The following is a 17,420-nucleotide window of genomic DNA, read 5'->3' as shown; positions in this document are numbered from 1 at the left end:
TCCATTTGGCCATCTGATTCATTGAGAATCTGAGGCCTTTTGGGAGGTGAGAAAGTGAAAAATGACTGCTTGGAGTGCTAACTGGCTGAAACCCTTGATACAAAGGGAGGCTGCTCCAAGTCTTTGGGTACCATCAGGAAAGTATAGAGTCTGAGGTTTAACTGTGAATTCAGCCAGGATTAGGACCAGAGGATTCTCCGATGCTCCAGTTTCCCTCCAGAGGCTCTGTCCCCAGGGGGACAAGTATAAAACTGAAAGTTGGACTAGTGGCCGGCCAGGTGAGGAAATGAAACAAAGCCTTCTTTACACTAAGCAGCAATAAGCTCTTCTGCCTCTCATTCACATGGTTCATGAGGTGTCTCCTAGGGCACCTTTCATCTATACCATATGCATGCTGTTCTGTTCTGGCGAAGGCCATATGTAAGCTACAGTTTGCCCAAGATGCATCTGCTGGCCATGGGCCTCTAGCACTGATGGTGAAGGGAAGGCATCTTAGGATTTCAGATCTAGAGTCCCAATCACCTTATTTTACAGATGAAGAAACTGAAGCTCTGGGGAGTGAATGAATTGCTTAAGGTCATACAGATCATATATGTCAGAGGCAGGATTTAAATCCAAGTCCTCTGCTTCTACATATCTTTCCACTGTCTACTATACCATGCTGCTTCCTAGGAGATGGGAGGGTCATAGTGCATATGCACAAACATGCATACATACATGCACACATGTGTATGGACTCATACATATAACTTTAATACATGTATGTATAAACATAAGAGTAATGAAGATTAATTTGACCTCCCATTAACCTTATTTTCAAGACAAATAAAACAGGGTGAAAATGTTGCTGCAGATATATTATTCCCTTCCCTCCCCTCAGAAGGAAAGATCTCAATTGGATGCCTTTCTTATCAAAATGGCAATATTGTTATCACCAGGAGGGATTCACATGGGGACTGTGATTCACATAGTGACTGTGGGAGGACATGCTATTGTATTTGGTTATGCGGTTGCTAAATCAAGTAAATATTTCATTTGTACTCATATTTTTGGAAAAACCCATTCTTTCCTTTTCAAATCTGCCTACCATCAGCCCCAATAGGGCTGCTTTTGATTCTGAGATCTCAATACCTGCTGACAATAATAATAAGGACAAGGGGGTGGTCATAGAATCAGTGATAAAGTAACAGCTTTTATAGTCAGCTCTCAATTATTTGCAGGCAGATTATCCATCTAACAACCTAATGGCATGTAACTTGGTTCCCACCCAGATTATTAGAATGAACCAATTTGGGTAAAATTGGGCCCTCCCTTTTGGCTTGAGCTGTTATCTCAGTCCCAACTGAAGAGCTCATTCATTTTTATGTATCTTCTGGTATATTCTAATCTGTAGAATATCTCCATTTTCCGTTTGCTGTTTTGCTTGGTTAAATGAGTTTACTTGCTTTTTACTACTTGTGATGGTCTTTTATGTAAGCAGCAGTAGAAAGGAGTTAAGAGTCAGTGAAAGTAAACTAAGGTTGATTTTTTTCCCCTTAAGAGTGACTGGGGAAGGGGCTTCCCTTCTCAACTCAGGCTCATTTTGCCAGGTAACAGGCAAATTTTGCATTCGAGTTCCAGTTGAGTAGATCCAGTTGAATGATTCCCCTTTCTTCCTATGAGGAGATGAATGAAAACCAGCTATTATTTTCATCTCTCTGAGCCTCAGTCTTCTCATCTACAAAATTACTATAATCTCAGTTTTGTCCACCTTACTAGAGTTTTTTTGAGGATCAAAATAAATCACAGCTGCAAAAAGGACTGCTGTTTATATCTCTCCCACATCCTTCTCCTCATCCATATAGCTCCCACCCCAAGTTCAAGCCCTCATCAACTCTCACGAGCTATTGTAGTAGACCTCTAATTGGTCTCTCTGCCCTAAGGTTCTCATCACTCCAATTCATCCTTCAGAGTGATTTTCCTAAAGCATAGGTATGATCATATTACTCCCTTGCTTAATATACTCCAGGGGCTCCCCATTATCTCTAGGATCAAATATAAACTCCTCTATTATATAAAGTCCTTCATAATCTGGTCATCAAATTACTTTTCTAACCCATTATATATTTCTCTGCTTCCCACACTTGAGTGTAGCCAAATTGCGGTCTTGCTCTTCTTCATAAATGGCACTCCACCTCCTATGTTCCAACCTTTGTCCTGGCTGCCCCAAATGCTAGGAATGCATTCCCTTCCTCACATTCACCTATTAGAATCCATAGTTTCTTTCAAGACTCAGCTCAAATACCACTTTCTATATGATGAAGTCTTTATTAATCTCTTCAGATGCTAGTATTCTCACTTCCAAAATCATCTTATATCTGTGTTCTGTGTGTATCTGTATATAAATATGTTGTCTCCCTTGAACAGAATACATCTTCTCAGAGGAAAGGACTGTAGGAGTTAGGTCTTTGTCTCCTCAACACCTAGCATGGTGTCTGTCACTGAGTAATTAAAAAGGATTGTTGATTGATTGGATCAAAATGTGTAAAAGCCCCCATATATGAGGGCAGTGGTTATTAGTTGGTTTTTTTATAGGTGTTACTTGTTCATCTTTGGTTTCCATTATTTTTCAGAGGGATATGAACATGGCAACAAATATTTCAGTGATGCCTGCATCAACTATCTAAGCAGTGTGCAACAGAAATCTCTTGACTTTCTTCAGAAAATGAAGGTATGATTTAGTTTCCTAGGAATTTTTTCCATATTCCCTTAGGTCTGCTAATGGGAAGTAATACATATTTTCTTTTTTAATGTAAAAGTCGTTTTTATAAACTAAAATTGTTTCTGGTTTCTTGTCTCATTCTAAAACTTCTCCTTTGTTAGCTCTGACATTGGCCTTTAACATTCCAAAACATTAAAACCTTAAGTTATGGGGAAACTAAAATACTTTTTGACCATTTTGACCTTATGAGTTAAGTAGGAAGCTGTTTTCCTCATGCTTAATTTGAAATGGAAGAAATTTGGAAACATTGGACAGCATTATTTAATACATCACAGAATCTCAGATGATATAGTAGAAAGAGTGTTTGGCTAGAAATCAAGGCTAGGTTTAAATCCTTGTTCTGCCAAGCCAACTTCTAAGACTCAGTTTCCTTACCTGTAGAAGGAGGGATTTGGACTAGATGACCCCTGAGGTCCCTTCCAGCTCTAAATCTACGATCCTAGTCTAAGACACATTTAAACAGCAATCTCCTCTGCTTGGAGACCTGTAGTGCTAAGCAACCCACTACTTCTCATAGCAACTGGACTTTGGGGTAGCTCTAACTACAAGGAAGTTTTCCTTTCCATGGAGCTAAAATCTGTCTCTGCTACTTCTACTGATGGTCCTATTATGCCTTCTGGGCCTGATTAGAACAAGATAAGTTCCCTTCTCCAAGTATTTCTTCAAATATTTGAAAACAGCTATCCTGTTCTACCCAAATCTCATTGTCTTCTGGTCTCCAGTCTCCCATTCTATTCCCTTCTCTGGATACATTCCAGTTTAACAGGGTCAAAAGATCATTGAGAAAATTCTGGAAACTGTATTTAGACATAGACACTGCTGGGAAAGGCTGTAAAAATGTAAAGGCTATTTTTCAAAAAGGAAAGGGATAGAACGTAAAATAGTGATGGAAGCTATAATTTTATTTCAATGGGCTATAGTTATCCTGAGGGCCCAACTGGTAGATAAAATCCTTTTTTGGGCAAAGGGGAAATAGTTTTATTTCAATCAATCAATGAAGAAGCACTTATTAAGTGACTCCTATATGCCAGGCACCGTGCTTGGTCTCTGGAGATACAAATTCCTTCTTGGCCAATGAAAGAGAACTTGAGATGGAAGGCTGCTCTCCCCTCTGAAAAGTATCCCTTGATTCCAGATCTGAACATCTACAAAACTTGGAAGTTAGAGCAAGTGACATCTTCACCCCAGCCTTCCCATGGCCTATTGGGTTTGGAGTTCAATGATGCTTCATTAGAGAGATGTCTCAGGACTGTTTTGATCTTTTTCCTCACATAGTTGCATCAGATCACACAGGAGAGGGAGTTAGAAATTCTAAAGCAGAAAGCAGAACTGGAAGCTGAAGAAACTCAGAAATCTTTGGATGAATTGGTCTTTCAGAATCATTTAAAGGTAAGCCCTAAGGTGGGCAAAGTATTCCTCTTTCGTTGTTCAGTTCTAAAGAGGTTATACATTGATTACTATTCTTAGTGAAAAAAAAAACAATTACAAAACTCTTGCTTTTGCATGTCTACTCACAAGATTAGTTTTGTTTCAAGTCATCTTTTTCAGAATTATATGTATATGAAATATTTTCTAAGCCTGCTTTCATGCTTTCATGATGTAAAATTCAAGACTTATGAGACTCAAACATATTTAAAATATGCAAACGTGCTTTCATTTATTAGTGACTACAGGTAAGCTCTTGCTTTAAAATAAAGCTTTGGAAATAGAAATATTAATAGATGCTTCAGTGGATCTGCTACCTCCAGTGGTGGATATAGTAACCACCCATGTCTTCTCATCTGATATAACTCTTGTTATATCCCTTAAGTCTTTTACAGAAGTCTGCCTAACCAAACTGCTGCAGCAATTCTTGTAGACCTCTTGAGGTTACATGGATAGCAAAAGGAGCATGCAGCCTATCCATTGAAATTCTCATTCTTTCTACATGAAACAATCCACACTCTTTCTATAGCCCACTTTCTTTTTCAATAATACACCTTTCTGATAACGTCTGTCAAGGCCACTTTTCCTGTGCTACAGTTTTTCATACATATGTATGTGTGTGTGTGTGTGTGTGTATGTGTGTGTGTGTGAGAGAGAGAGAGAGAGAGAAAGAGAGAGAGAGAGAGAGAGAGGGAGAGAGAGAGTTCCTCATCTCTCTACTGAAAGGAGGGAAATATGTATCATGATCTGTTCTCTGGGAACAAGATTAGTCATCACATTCCATTTGAGTTCCCTGACTTTGGTGTTTTAATTCATGTTGTTCTATACATTATATGTACTATTCTTCTGGTTCTTCTTTCTTTGCTTTGTATCAATTCATACTGAATTCCCTATATTTGCCATTTCTTATAGTGCAGTGTTATTCTATTATATTCATACGCCCCAATTGGTTCAGCCATTCCCCATATATGAGCATTCACTTTGTTTTCATTTTTTTGGTTCTAAATTCTCCAACTTTAATTCTTCAGAGATTGTGGTATTTCATGACTCACAGTCATTAAGCAGCACCAAAATAATACTGTTGTTTAAAATATAGGCCTTTGGTTCATAGAAAAAGCTGGCATAAGGAAAAGAGGAGACTTTTGGGAGCCAAGATGGCAGAGTAAGCAGTAAACTTCTGCAACTCTCCCATACTCTCCAAACAACCATAAAATAGAATCCCAAAACAAATCCTGGAACAGCAGAACCAGCAAAAAGATAGGGTGAAACAGTCTTTTAGCCCAAGAAGCTTGGGAGATTAGCACGAAAGGTCCATCTCACATGAAGAGGCAAGAAAGATCTATTATAGTGGAAGGGAAGATTGGAGGGTGGGCATTGCTTGAACCTTACTCTCATCAGTGTTGGCTCAAAGAGGGGATAATATACACAATCAGTTGAATATAGAAATCTGTCTTATTGGACAGGGAAATAGGAGGGGAGGAGATTAAATAAAGGTGGGAAGAACTGATATAAGGGAGGGCAGATCAGGGTAAGTGGTAGAAGTGAAACACTGGTGACGTGGGAAAGGGTGAAAGGAGAAAGAGGACAAACAGGAGGGAAGAATAAGATGGAGGGAAATACACAGGTAGTAATCATAACTGTGAGTGTGAATGGGATGAACTCTCCCATAAAATGGAAGCAGATAGCAGAGTGGATCAAAAACCTGAATCTTATACTATGTTGTTTACAAGAAACACACTTGAAGCAGAGACACGCATACAGAGCAAAGATAAGGGGCTGGAGCAGGATCTGTCATGCTTTCAGCTGAAGTAAAAAAAAAGCAGGGGTAGCAATCCTGATCTTATACAAAGTGAAAGTAAAAATATACCTAATTTAAAGAGATAAAGACAGAAACTACATCTTGCTAAAAGGTACCATAGACAATGAAGCAATTAAATTAGAAGAGCAAAGAATAGTCTACCTGTCAGATCTATGGGGAGGGAAAGAATTCATGACTAAACAAGAGATAGAAAGCATTATAAAATGTAGAATAAATAATTTTGATCATATTAAATTGAAAAGCTTTTATACAAACAAACCAATGTAACCAAGATTAGAAGGAAAGCAGAAAGCTGGGAAACAATCTTTACAGCCAGTGGCTCTGATAAAAGCCTCATTTCTCAAATATATAGAGAACAGAGTCAAATTTATGAGAATACAAGCCTTTCCATAATTGATAAATGGTTAAAGGATATGAACAGGCAGTTTTCAGATGAAGAAATCAAACTATATAGAGGCATATGAAGAAGTGCTCTAAATCATTTCTGATTAAAGAAATGTAAATTAAAACAACTCTGAAATACCATCTCATACCAATCAGATGGGCTAATATGACAAAACAGGAAAATGATAAATGTTGGAGAGGATGTGGGAAAATTGGGACACTAATGCACTGTTGGTGGAGTTGTGAACTGATCCAACCACTCTGGAGAGCAATCTGGAACTATACCCAAAGGGCAACTAAACTGTCCATACCTTTTGATCCACCCATACCACTAAAGAACTTATATGTGCAAAAATATTTATAGCAGCCCTTTTCTTGGTAGCAAAATATTGGAAACTGAGGAGATGCCCATCAGTTGGGGAATGGCTGAATGAGCTGTGGTATATGAATGTAATGGAATACTATTGTGCAATAAGAAATAATGAACAGGCAGATTTCAGAAAAACCTGGAAAGACTTGTACAAACTGATGCAAAGTGAAATAAGCAGAACCAGGAAAACACTGTACAGTATCAGCAATGTTGTATGACAATCAATTATGAATGATTCAGCTGTTCTCAGCAACACAATGATCCAAGACAAGTACAAAGGACTCATGATGGAAAATGCTATTCATATCCAGGTAAAGAAGTGATGGACTCAGAATGCAGATTGAAGCATATTTTTTTCACTTACTTCATTCTTTCTCATGGTTTTATTTCCTTTTGATCTGTTTTATCTTCTATAACTGTTATGAATATGGAAATATGTTTTACATGATAGCACATGTATAAACTATATCAAACTACCTACCATTTTCAGAAGAGGGGAGGGGGGGAGAAAAATTTGGAACTCAAAATCTTATAAAAATGAATGCAAAAAATTTTTCTTACTATGTAATTGGGGAAAAAATAAAATACCATTTTAATTTTAAAAAGAAAAGAAAGAAAAAGTTGGCATCATTAAAAACACCATATAATTTTTCCAAAAGCAGCATAACCTGCATTTTTCCCTTCCTTTTGAATAGGGCCGGCTTATTGTCCATTTATGTTTGTCTATTTGTAATAGTCTGTCCATGGTTCATCTCTCCAAATGAATGTTATGGGCTAGACAATAGGCATTCTAATTATTCTTCCATGCTGTGGACATCAGATAAGTGAGAACTAAAATAGACATGTTCTCTCTTTTCTTTTCTTTTTCTTTATTTTTTCTTTTAAATTAAATTTTTGGTTTTCAAACAAAGCTCTGCCTTTTGTCTCTCTCCCTTCTCCCATTGAGAAGGCAAGGGGGGAAAAGCCCCTGTTCCAAATGTGTATGGTCAAAGAAAACAAATTCTAGCATTGACCACACATTTAAAATAATGTCTCAATCTGTATTCTTGAGTATATTGTCTTTCTACTGGGACATGGGCATACTTCATTATGAGTCCTCTGGAAAGGTGGTTGATGATTATGTTTGTCAGAGCTTCCAGGTCTTTCAAAGACATTTTTATAATATTGTTATTGTATAAATTGTTCCCCAGTTTTGTGCACTTCACTCTATATCATTTCATAAAAGTTTTCCCAAGTTTCCGTAAAACTATTCCCCTTATCATTTCTTAGACCATAATAGTATTTCATCAAATTCATACACTATAACTTGTTCATCCATTCCCTAATCGATTGGAATCCCCTCAGTTTCTAGTTTTTCACCATCACAAAAAGAGTTGCCATAAATAATTTTGTACATATGAGTACAAGAGATGTGTTCTTGATGGGAAACTGTGGGTTAGGTTGAATAATCTGAGATCTGATACAGGTGATTCAAAGAAATATATGTTGAAAGCCACTCTGTATAAATAACATTAAGCACTTATTAAGCATCCACTTAAGCATGACACACTACATTAAGTGTTATAAAAAGAATTGGTCCCTTTCCTCTGGGAACTCTCAATGGAAGTCAGTCTTACAGGTACCTGCATAGACCAGCCACAAAGACAGTAGAATAGGAACAATTTTACTAATCAAGTTGCCCACAGCTTGATCGAAAGCTATACATTTTCTAGATCTTCAGAAAGGAGTTGTTTAGTATTTGATGTAACAAGCAATCATGTTTAAAAGCCAAAATTTTCATCTCTACTTCCTTAGTCTAATGGCTATTTGGTTTTTTCCCACTTTTAATCATATTTTATTCATTGGTCAAGAGAACATTTCAGAACTTACTAATATGAGAGTATTTAGATATGTATGCACATACTAGGTCTTTCCTTTTCTCTCTTCCCTGTTTTCCTTCTTATGTCCCTTCAGTATGTATTTTGCCCTTTCCTTCTTATTTCTAATTCCAAAATTAGAGGCAGCTAGCTGGTATAGTGGATAGAATGCTGGGCCTGGAGTCAGGAAGACCTGAGTTCAGATATAGCCTCAGACATTTACTAAGCTCTGTTTGCCTCAGTTAACCCAACTGTAAAATGGGGATAATAGTAGCACCTACCTCTCCCAGGGTTGTTTGAGGAACAAATGGTCTCTGCTCTCAAGAAGCTAATATTCTAATAAGGGAGACAACATGTAAAAATAATTATGTACATTAAAGATATATACAGGACAAATGGGAATTAATCTCAGAAGGCACTAGCAGTGGAGAGTATAGGTAGGAAATTGGGAAAGATCTCTTACAGAAGGTAGGATTTGACCTGAGTCTTGAAGGAAGCCAGGGAAGCCAAGAGGCAGAGAAAATGGAGAAAGGCTTTCCAGGTATTCAGTACACCCAGTGAAAAGATGTGGGGTTGGAAGAGAGAGTGTTGTGTGTGAGGGATATCCAGAGGGCCAATGCTGCTATGGATGGTCGAGAACATGGTGGGGAGGAAAGTATAAGAAGACTGGAAAAGTAGGAAGGGGCAAAGTTATGAAGGGCTTTGAAAGTCAAACTGGATTTTCTATGTGATCCTGCAGGGAGTAGGGGGCAATGGAATTGATGGAGTGGGGGATGATGAGCTTTAGGAAGATCACTTTGGCATGAGTGCCAGATACCAGGAGGAGGGACTGGAGTGAGACACCTGAGGCAGGAAGAACAACAACCAGAAGCAGCAAATGACTGCAATAGCCCAGGCATGCATGAGCTGATAAGGCCCTTCAGCAGAGTGGCAGCTGTGTGAATAGAGATGTCCAAGGGAAGGTAGAAATGCCAGGACTTGCCAACAAATTGCATATGTGGACTGAGTGCAAGTGAGCAGCTGAGTACCACACCAAGGTTATGAGCCTGGGATAATAGTTTCAGTGATTATGTAATTTGATCCCAAATATCAGCTCTGTGCCCTTCCTTCTCTGGTCCTCATTTTTCAATCATTTTCTTGCCTGTTTCTGTAGTCACCTGTATTCCTGTATTTTGCTTCTTGCTTCCAGAAGGCTATTTCTTTCTTCTATTTACTTTTTTTTAAGCTTAATAAACACTATATAAAATAAACATTTTCCTATGCAAAGTAGACTAGAAAGATAAATGTACATGAAACCTTCAATATCCATTACATCTAGCTTGCCCTTTCCTTCAGGAATATAATAAATTCAACATATAACTGTCAAAACTTTCCTGCTTTTTCTGACTTTCTAGCCTTTGTCCAGAAGCCTTTTTTTGTTTTTGTTTTTTTTCTGTTGGGCCTCATATGCACCAAAGTCCTTTTTCCATTTCCTTATCTAGAAGTACCTGTGAGGCAGGGGAGCTAGTTATCCTCACTTAATAGATGGAAAAATTAAAGTCACCAGTGATGAGATGATTTTCCCAAGCTTAGACTACATCCTCCAACTGCCAATGATCAGACTTTTAAAATATAGCTTTAGTCCATTTGGAACTATACTTTCTTTCTACATAATATTTTATTTTTTCCAATTATATGTAAAGACAATTTTTAACATTTATTTTTACAAAATTTTGAGCTCCAAATTTTTCTCCCTCCCTCTGTCTTCTCCCCTCTTCCTAAAATGGTAAGCAATTTGATATAGGTTATATATGGCCAATCATGTAAAACATATTTCCAGCTCTTTCTGCCACCTTGCAGTGCTGCCACCATGGTGCCCATGAACGTCCTGGCAGATATTCTCAAAAGCATCAACAATGCAGAAAAGTGAAGTTTTCATTAGGTTCTCATTAGACCATGCTCTAAAGTAATTATCCAGTTTTTAACTGTGATGATGAAGCATGGTTACATTGGTGAATTTGAGATCATTAATGATCACAGAGCAGGAAAAATTGTTGTGAACCTCACAGACCGATTAAACAAGTGTGGTGTAATCAGCCCCAGATTTGATGTTCAATGGAAAGATCTGGAAAAGTGGCAGAATAATCTGCTACCATCCCGTCAGTTTGGGTTCATTGTGCTTACAACCTCAGCTGGCATCATGGACCATGAGGAAGCAAGATGAAAACACACAGGAGGAAAAATCCTGGGATTCTTTTTCTAAGGGTGTAAAATATACATACAAATAAAAATGCTCCAATGGAAAAAACAAACATATTTCCATATTAGTCATGTTGTGAAAGAAGAAACAGACCAAGAGGAAAAAACCATGATAAAAATAAAGAAGGTGAAAATAGTATGCTTTGATCTGCATTCAGAGTCCATCTGTTTTTTCTCTGGATGTGGATAACATTTTTCATCATGAGTCCTTTGTAACTGTCTTGGATCACTGTATTACTGAAAAGACCTAAGTCATTCATAGTTGATCATCATACAATGGGAACTATACTTTCAAAATATCTAAGCTACACATACCCTTTACTGAGCAATGCCATTAGTAGGCCTATACCTCAAAGAGATCAAAGACAGAGGAAATGAGCTTATACCACAAAAACATTTAGAGTAGCACTTTTTTGCTGTAGCAAAGAACTGGAAACAGTGGGTGCCCATCAACTGCGGAAGTGTTCAAGAGACTATTGTTGATATAGAGATATAGTTGGTGGAGTTGTGAACTGGTCCAGCTATTCTGGAGAACAATTTGGACCTGTAATCAAAGGACTATAAAACTGTGCTCACCTTTTGACCCAGGTCTTTGATACTAGGACCATAACTCAAAGAGATGAAAGTAAAGGGGAAAAGACCTATTTGTAGAAAAATATTTTTAATAGTTCTTTTTTTGGTGGCAAAAAATTGGAAATTGGGGAATGGCTGAACAAGTTGTGGTATATGATTCTGATGGAATACTGTTGTGCTATAAGAAACAATAAACAGGATGATTTCAGAAAAACTTGAGAAGATACATAAACTAATACAAAGTGAAGAACCAGAACATTGTACATAGTAACAGCAGTATTGTAATGATAATCAACTGTGACAGACTTAGCTGCTCTGATCAAGACAATGATCCAAGACAATTCCAAAGGACCAGTGATGAAAAATGCTATCCACCTCTGGAGAGAATATGGATGAACTTTGAGTACAGATTGAAGCACACTTTTTTTATTTTATTCTTCTTGCTTTTGTGTTTTTTTCTTAAATGGCTAATGTGGAAATATATTTTGCATGACTTCACATGTATAATTAATGCATTTCTTGCCTTCTTAATGAATGGGGCTGAGCAGGAGGGGTAGAGAGAATTTAGAATTCAAAATTTTAAAAATAAATGTTAAAATTTTTTTAATGTAATTAGAAAATATTTAACAAAATAAATGAAAATATTTTTTAAAAGAGACTGGTGTATGATTTAGTGGAATATTACTGCTCTGTAAAAAATGATGAAAGAGATGGATTTAGAGAAACTTGGAAAGACATGTATGAACTGATAATACGTGAAACAAATGGAACCAGAAGAATTATTTATGCAAGGACTACAACAATACAGATAAAACAACTTTCAAAGACTTAATAACTCTGATCATTGAAATGATCAATCACAAATCCAGAAAACTGATCGTTAAACATACCTCCTCTTTCTTACTTCTTAGTGGAGAGGTGGATAGATTGGGCAGCTAGGTAGTATAGTGGCTAGAGGGCTGGACTTGGAGTCAAGGAGTCCTGAATCCAAGATACTTACTAGTTGTAAGACCCTGGGCATTCAGCTTCAGTTTCTTCATCTATAAACTAAGGATTATAATAGCACCTGCCTCCAAGGGTTGTTGGGAGGATCAAATGAAATAACCTGTTAAAAATACAAATGCTAGTTATTATTATTATTTTAAGAGCAGAATGAGAAATAATTTTCAGACATGACCAATATAATGTGATTATACATGACATAACAATGCAAGTTTGTTTTGTCTATCCTTATTTGTTACAAGGGAGGGCTTTTATTTAGGAAGGGAGCTAAGGGAGAGATTTAGGGGGTAGTGATAGTAGGCAGATAAGAGACAGATAGACTGATAAAGCATCTATTAAGCACTTACTATGTGCCAGGCATTGTGTTGCAAAAAAGATAATGACAAAAAGAAGAAAAGAACAAGTAGAATAAAGAAAGCTCAGAAAAACCAGGGCAGTGTTGGTGTTATCACTGTATTTAATGTGATCGATTATAAAAATATAGTCTGTATTTTAAAAAAATTAGGTGCTATGCCATTTGGTACATGTATATTTAGTATTGATTTTAATTCATTGTCTATGGACCCTTTTAGCAAAACGTATGTTCCCTATTTCTCTCTTTTAATGATGTCCAATTTTGCTTTGAGATTAGAGTGCTACTCTTGCATTTTTTTAACGTCAGAAATGTAGTAGGTTTTGTTCCAGTTCCTATTTTTTAACTCTATGTCTATCTCTGTGTGTTTCAAGTGTGTTTCTTGTAAACAACATATTATTGGATTTTGGTTTCTAATCCATTCTGTTATCCTCTTTCATTTTATGGGTGAGTTTATCCCATTCATATTCACAGTTATGATTGCTAATTGTGTATTTCCCTTCATTCTGTTCTCTTATGCTTTCCTTCTCTTTTTTCCCAGTCCCCCTTCAAGAGTTTGTTTTGATTCTGATTACTCCCTCCCTTAATCCACTCAACCTCTTATTCCCACTCACCCCCTCCTTTTCCTTAGTCCCTTTCCCTTCTATTCCCTGTTGATAAGATGTAGTTTTGTACCAAATTGTGTGTATATGTATTCTTTCCTGCTTTAACCACTTCATATGAGAGTGAGGTTCAAGTGTCACCTGCCCCATCCCACTACTCCCTCTGTTATCTAAACTCCTTCTTGTGCATCCTGTTTATGTGAGTTAATTTTTCCCATTCTTCCTCCACTTCACTACCTCCTAGTGCATTTCTTTTCCTTGTCTTCTTTTAAGATCATCCAAACATAAAAGAATCACACCCAGGCCCTCTGTGTAATTAGACTCCCTCTAAGACTCCAGGTGATTATCAAGTTCTGAAGAGTTATATGTATCATTTCCCCATATAAGAATGTAAATAGTTTAACCTTATTTAGTCCCTTATGATTTCTCACTCATGTTTACCTTTTTTCAATATTTCTCTTCACTACTATGTTTGCATGTTAAATTTTCTATTCAGGTCTTTTCATCAGGAATGCTTGGATATTCCCTATTTCATTAAAAATCCACCCCATCCCCATAAGGTTATACTATTTTGCTAGGTAGGTTACCTTTAAAGGAGGTGACTGGTGGAGTCTTTCAGTGTCTATTTTGTCCTCTGGTTCCAAGACATCTGGGCAGTTTTCTTTTATGATTTCCTGAAATATGGTGTCAGGGCTTTTTTTTATTGTAGATTTCAGGTAGTCCAATGATTCTTAAATCATCTCCAATCAATCTATTTTCTAGGATTTATTTTCTTCAATAAGGTTCTGTATATCTTTTCCCCCAGTTATTAATTCTCTCCTCATATCTTTCTTCCATAGCTCTCATTTGTTTTTTTAAATAATTTTAACTCCTTTTTTAAAAAAAAAACAGACTTTCCTAGGAATCCCTGTTGGACTTGGGTCCAAGCTGCACTTTTCTTTGAGGCTTTGGCTTGTAGGTATTTTCAAGTCATTTTCTTTCTCTTTTTTTTTTTTGGATGAGGCAATCGGGGTTAAGTGACTTGCCCAGGGTCACACAGCTAGTAAGTACCAAGTGTCTGAGGCCAGATTTGAACTTAGGACCTCCTGACTCCAAGGCTAGAGCTCTATCCATTGAGCCACCTAGCTGCCCCATTGCACCACCTAGCTGCCCCTCAAGTCATTTTCACAGAAATGTTTGTACCTTAAATTTCTTTGTCAACCATAGGAGTTCTTTATGTTGGGATTTTTGTTTGTTTTGTTTGCTCATTCTTCCAGCCTTCTTCTTGACTTTGGACTTTATTAGTGCTGGGCTGTGCATATTTTGGGGATGGGGAGTATATCTGGATTGAGCTTCTGTCCTTGCAGATCCTTTTGCTACTTTCATAGCTTGGTGTAGGGGCTTTCAGTGCTCCCAAAGTAGTGTGATCCAGGAAGAAGTCTATTCAGTAACATCCTGGTCTGAGATTTGCAAGTTCCTGACCCAGGTTTGTATGTGTTAGTTTGGGTGGGTTTGAGAATTTCAGTAGACTGCTGCTGGATTCAGTCACTGTTAGGCCTTTAAGAGGCTCTACAGGTTCAGAGTGATGAACTGTTGGCTCCCCTTTGGTCTGAGACGTCTGTCCTGGTTAGTCCATTGCAGGCTTGGATATTAGGCTAAAGGGTAGAAATGAGTCACCACTCTGCTCTTGGGATCAGAACCACATATCTACATTTTCAGAACTTGGTTCTTGTTCACTACATAGCTAAAGCCCATGCTCCTAACCACTCCTTTGCTCTGGATCTGTGACTTGAAACTGGTAGTGGGCAACAGAACTGCCAGATGGCACCCATTCCTGTACCCAGTGTTAGTTCAGGGAAGCCCTAGGATCTCTTTCTGTCCTGATACTCTTTTTCCCTGATGCCCTTGTATCAGCCCTCTTTCTCTCCCTGGGCACTGGAATGTTCCATGCTATGTGTGCCCCAGCCACTCTCCACCTTCAGTGTCTGCAGACCTGTCTCCCTAACTTATTTTAGGTTGGAAAAATAACTCATTGTGATTTTTTCTTGACTTTCCCAATCAGAATCCAGACGACTGTGTTTCTAGATCATTGTGGAGAAAGGATAGTTGCAAGCTAGGGGCTTCTTCTCATTCTGCCATTTTGACTCCAATGCAATATAGTATATATATATATGTATGTATGTGTGTGTGTGTGTGTGGTGTGTGTGTGTGTGTATAGTTTTATATATATACATATACACATATATAGTTATTATATATATATGTACCACATATAAACTATACATATTTAAAAGCTTTTTTAATAAGATTTATGGTTTCATATATAATATTTTTCTGACCTTCATTGTATGTAGCAATGTTTATGTTTATGAATAATTTTCTAGTTCATTATATACTTGTATGTATATTTACATATCTATTTGAAACATGTCTCTGGGAATAGATACTTTAACCAAAACATAACAAATTTACTAGTTGTTGTTTGTTGTAGACAGCAGACAAATGAAAACTCCATTTGGATATATATTTGATGAAAGACTATGGGTCAAATCAAAGTTTAAATCAATTCAATGACCAATCTTGACTTCAGAAGACTGATGATGAGCAGAGAGCTGGTGGACTATGGGCACAGAACGAAGCATATATAGTCAAACACATGGTCAATGTATTGGTTTGTTGTGCTTAAAGAGAGTTTTATGAGGGTTTTATTGGGAAATAACAATGGAAATAAGAATTGTTTGAAAAAAATTTAGAAAGAAAAAAAGGATTAAGTTGAATAAACTATGATCACCTTAGTTTTGTAGTCTTACCCTCATTTCCTCCAGATATGTTATTTCCTTAAGTGCTGTCAAAGGCCTTGGGCCAGCTATGTGAAGCAACTCATAAAATGTCGTCCTCCTAACTCATTACAAATGCCTGTATTTAGTGTAGTGGAAAGAGTAATGAATTTAGAAAGACCTAGATCTAAACCCTGCCTCCAACACTTACTTAGCTCTGTGACCCTGGGCCAACTCACTTAACCTTTCTGAGCTCATATTATTCTCAGCTGTAAAATGGGAATAATAATATTTTCATTTCCTTTATCACACATTTGCACTAGGGAAATAACCTGTAAATTTTATTTACATTATTGTCATTATTGCTCTTGTTGTTATTGTTGTTATTTCAGCAGTCTTTTCATGATAGCCACATCCTTAGAACTGAACTAGATGATAAAGCAGAAAAATGGAAGACGCCAAAGACATATGGAGGCTTGGAGTCCGTAGACTATCTAACAAGGCTGTCAACTATGGGCAGGTATGATAATGCACAGGGGATTTGTTCATCACTCCCTATTCCAAACAAATGATTTGACCTAAGCAATGACATATCTCATAGCATTGTGTTGGCATCCACCTTGCTCTGCCTGCATGCAGTACTGGCCCTAGCCTGTCCTATGTGGGATTCAGCTAAGCTGGCCTATTGGCAGGAGAATCAGAGCTGAAGCTGTCCCTCTTTTAGGGCATAAGCCTATTCCTGACTACTTAAATAGAGGATGTCACTCTCCAAAACATAAATGGTATGTGCAAGTCACATGTGTGCTGTGACAGGATATCAAGAAATTACCTGTGTGCTCTTTTTATTACTATTTCTGTGTCCCTAGAACATATTCCAGCAGAGCCAATAGTCCAACAGTTCCTACCTGGGAAAGTGAGCCAAGGAGAAATTTATTGGATGGCATAGGTAAGATCCTTTGAGGCTATCATAATATTGATCTTTATGTCTATTGGTTACTGTGCCAGCTGTAGGCACTGAAAGGAAAGATATGAAGTTGATCTCCATTTTCACAGACTATATAACCTGGCTGGAAGAAACTATTTTGTATTATAGCCTCCCCACACAAAAAGGAATACCTTAGAGCAAAGGTATAGGGTCAGCCTCTTTCATAGGTATGAAATTAGAACCTAAGCATCTTAAAGAGTTCAAAAGTTCAAGGCTAGGACCCTATCTCTAAAAAGGATAACACTTAAACCCTTAAGGACATTTGGTTTATCTTATTTTTAAAGACTCCAAGAATGG

The 17,420-nt window shown here is 37.4% G+C and overlaps 1 protein-coding gene and 1 pseudogene across 1 annotated transcript in view; both read left to right on the top strand.

The window, feature by feature from the left end:
- CCDC187 (coiled-coil domain containing 187) overlaps positions 1 to 17,420 on the top strand; it is a 104,793-nt gene that overhangs the window by 50,175 nt on the left and 37,198 nt on the right. Inside the window, 4 exon segments of the mRNA XM_020981877.2 lie at positions 2,613 to 2,710; positions 4,037 to 4,150; positions 16,531 to 16,658; positions 17,005 to 17,084. Coding sequence (XP_020837536.2) covers positions 2,613 to 2,710; positions 4,037 to 4,150; positions 16,531 to 16,658; positions 17,005 to 17,084 — 420 coding nt within the window.
- Positions 10,462 to 10,910, top strand: LOC110205335 (small ribosomal subunit protein uS8 pseudogene; annotated as a pseudogene).

Source organism: Phascolarctos cinereus, unplaced genomic scaffold, assembly GCF_003287225.1.
Source record: "Phascolarctos cinereus isolate Bilbo 61053 unplaced genomic scaffold, phaCin_HiC Scaffold_2;HRSCAF=192, whole genome shotgun sequence".
NCBI lineage: Eukaryota > Metazoa > Chordata > Mammalia > Diprotodontia > Phascolarctidae > Phascolarctos > Phascolarctos cinereus.
The sequence above is the reverse complement of the archived record's forward strand: the minus strand, read 5'-3'. Positions and strand labels throughout refer to the sequence as shown.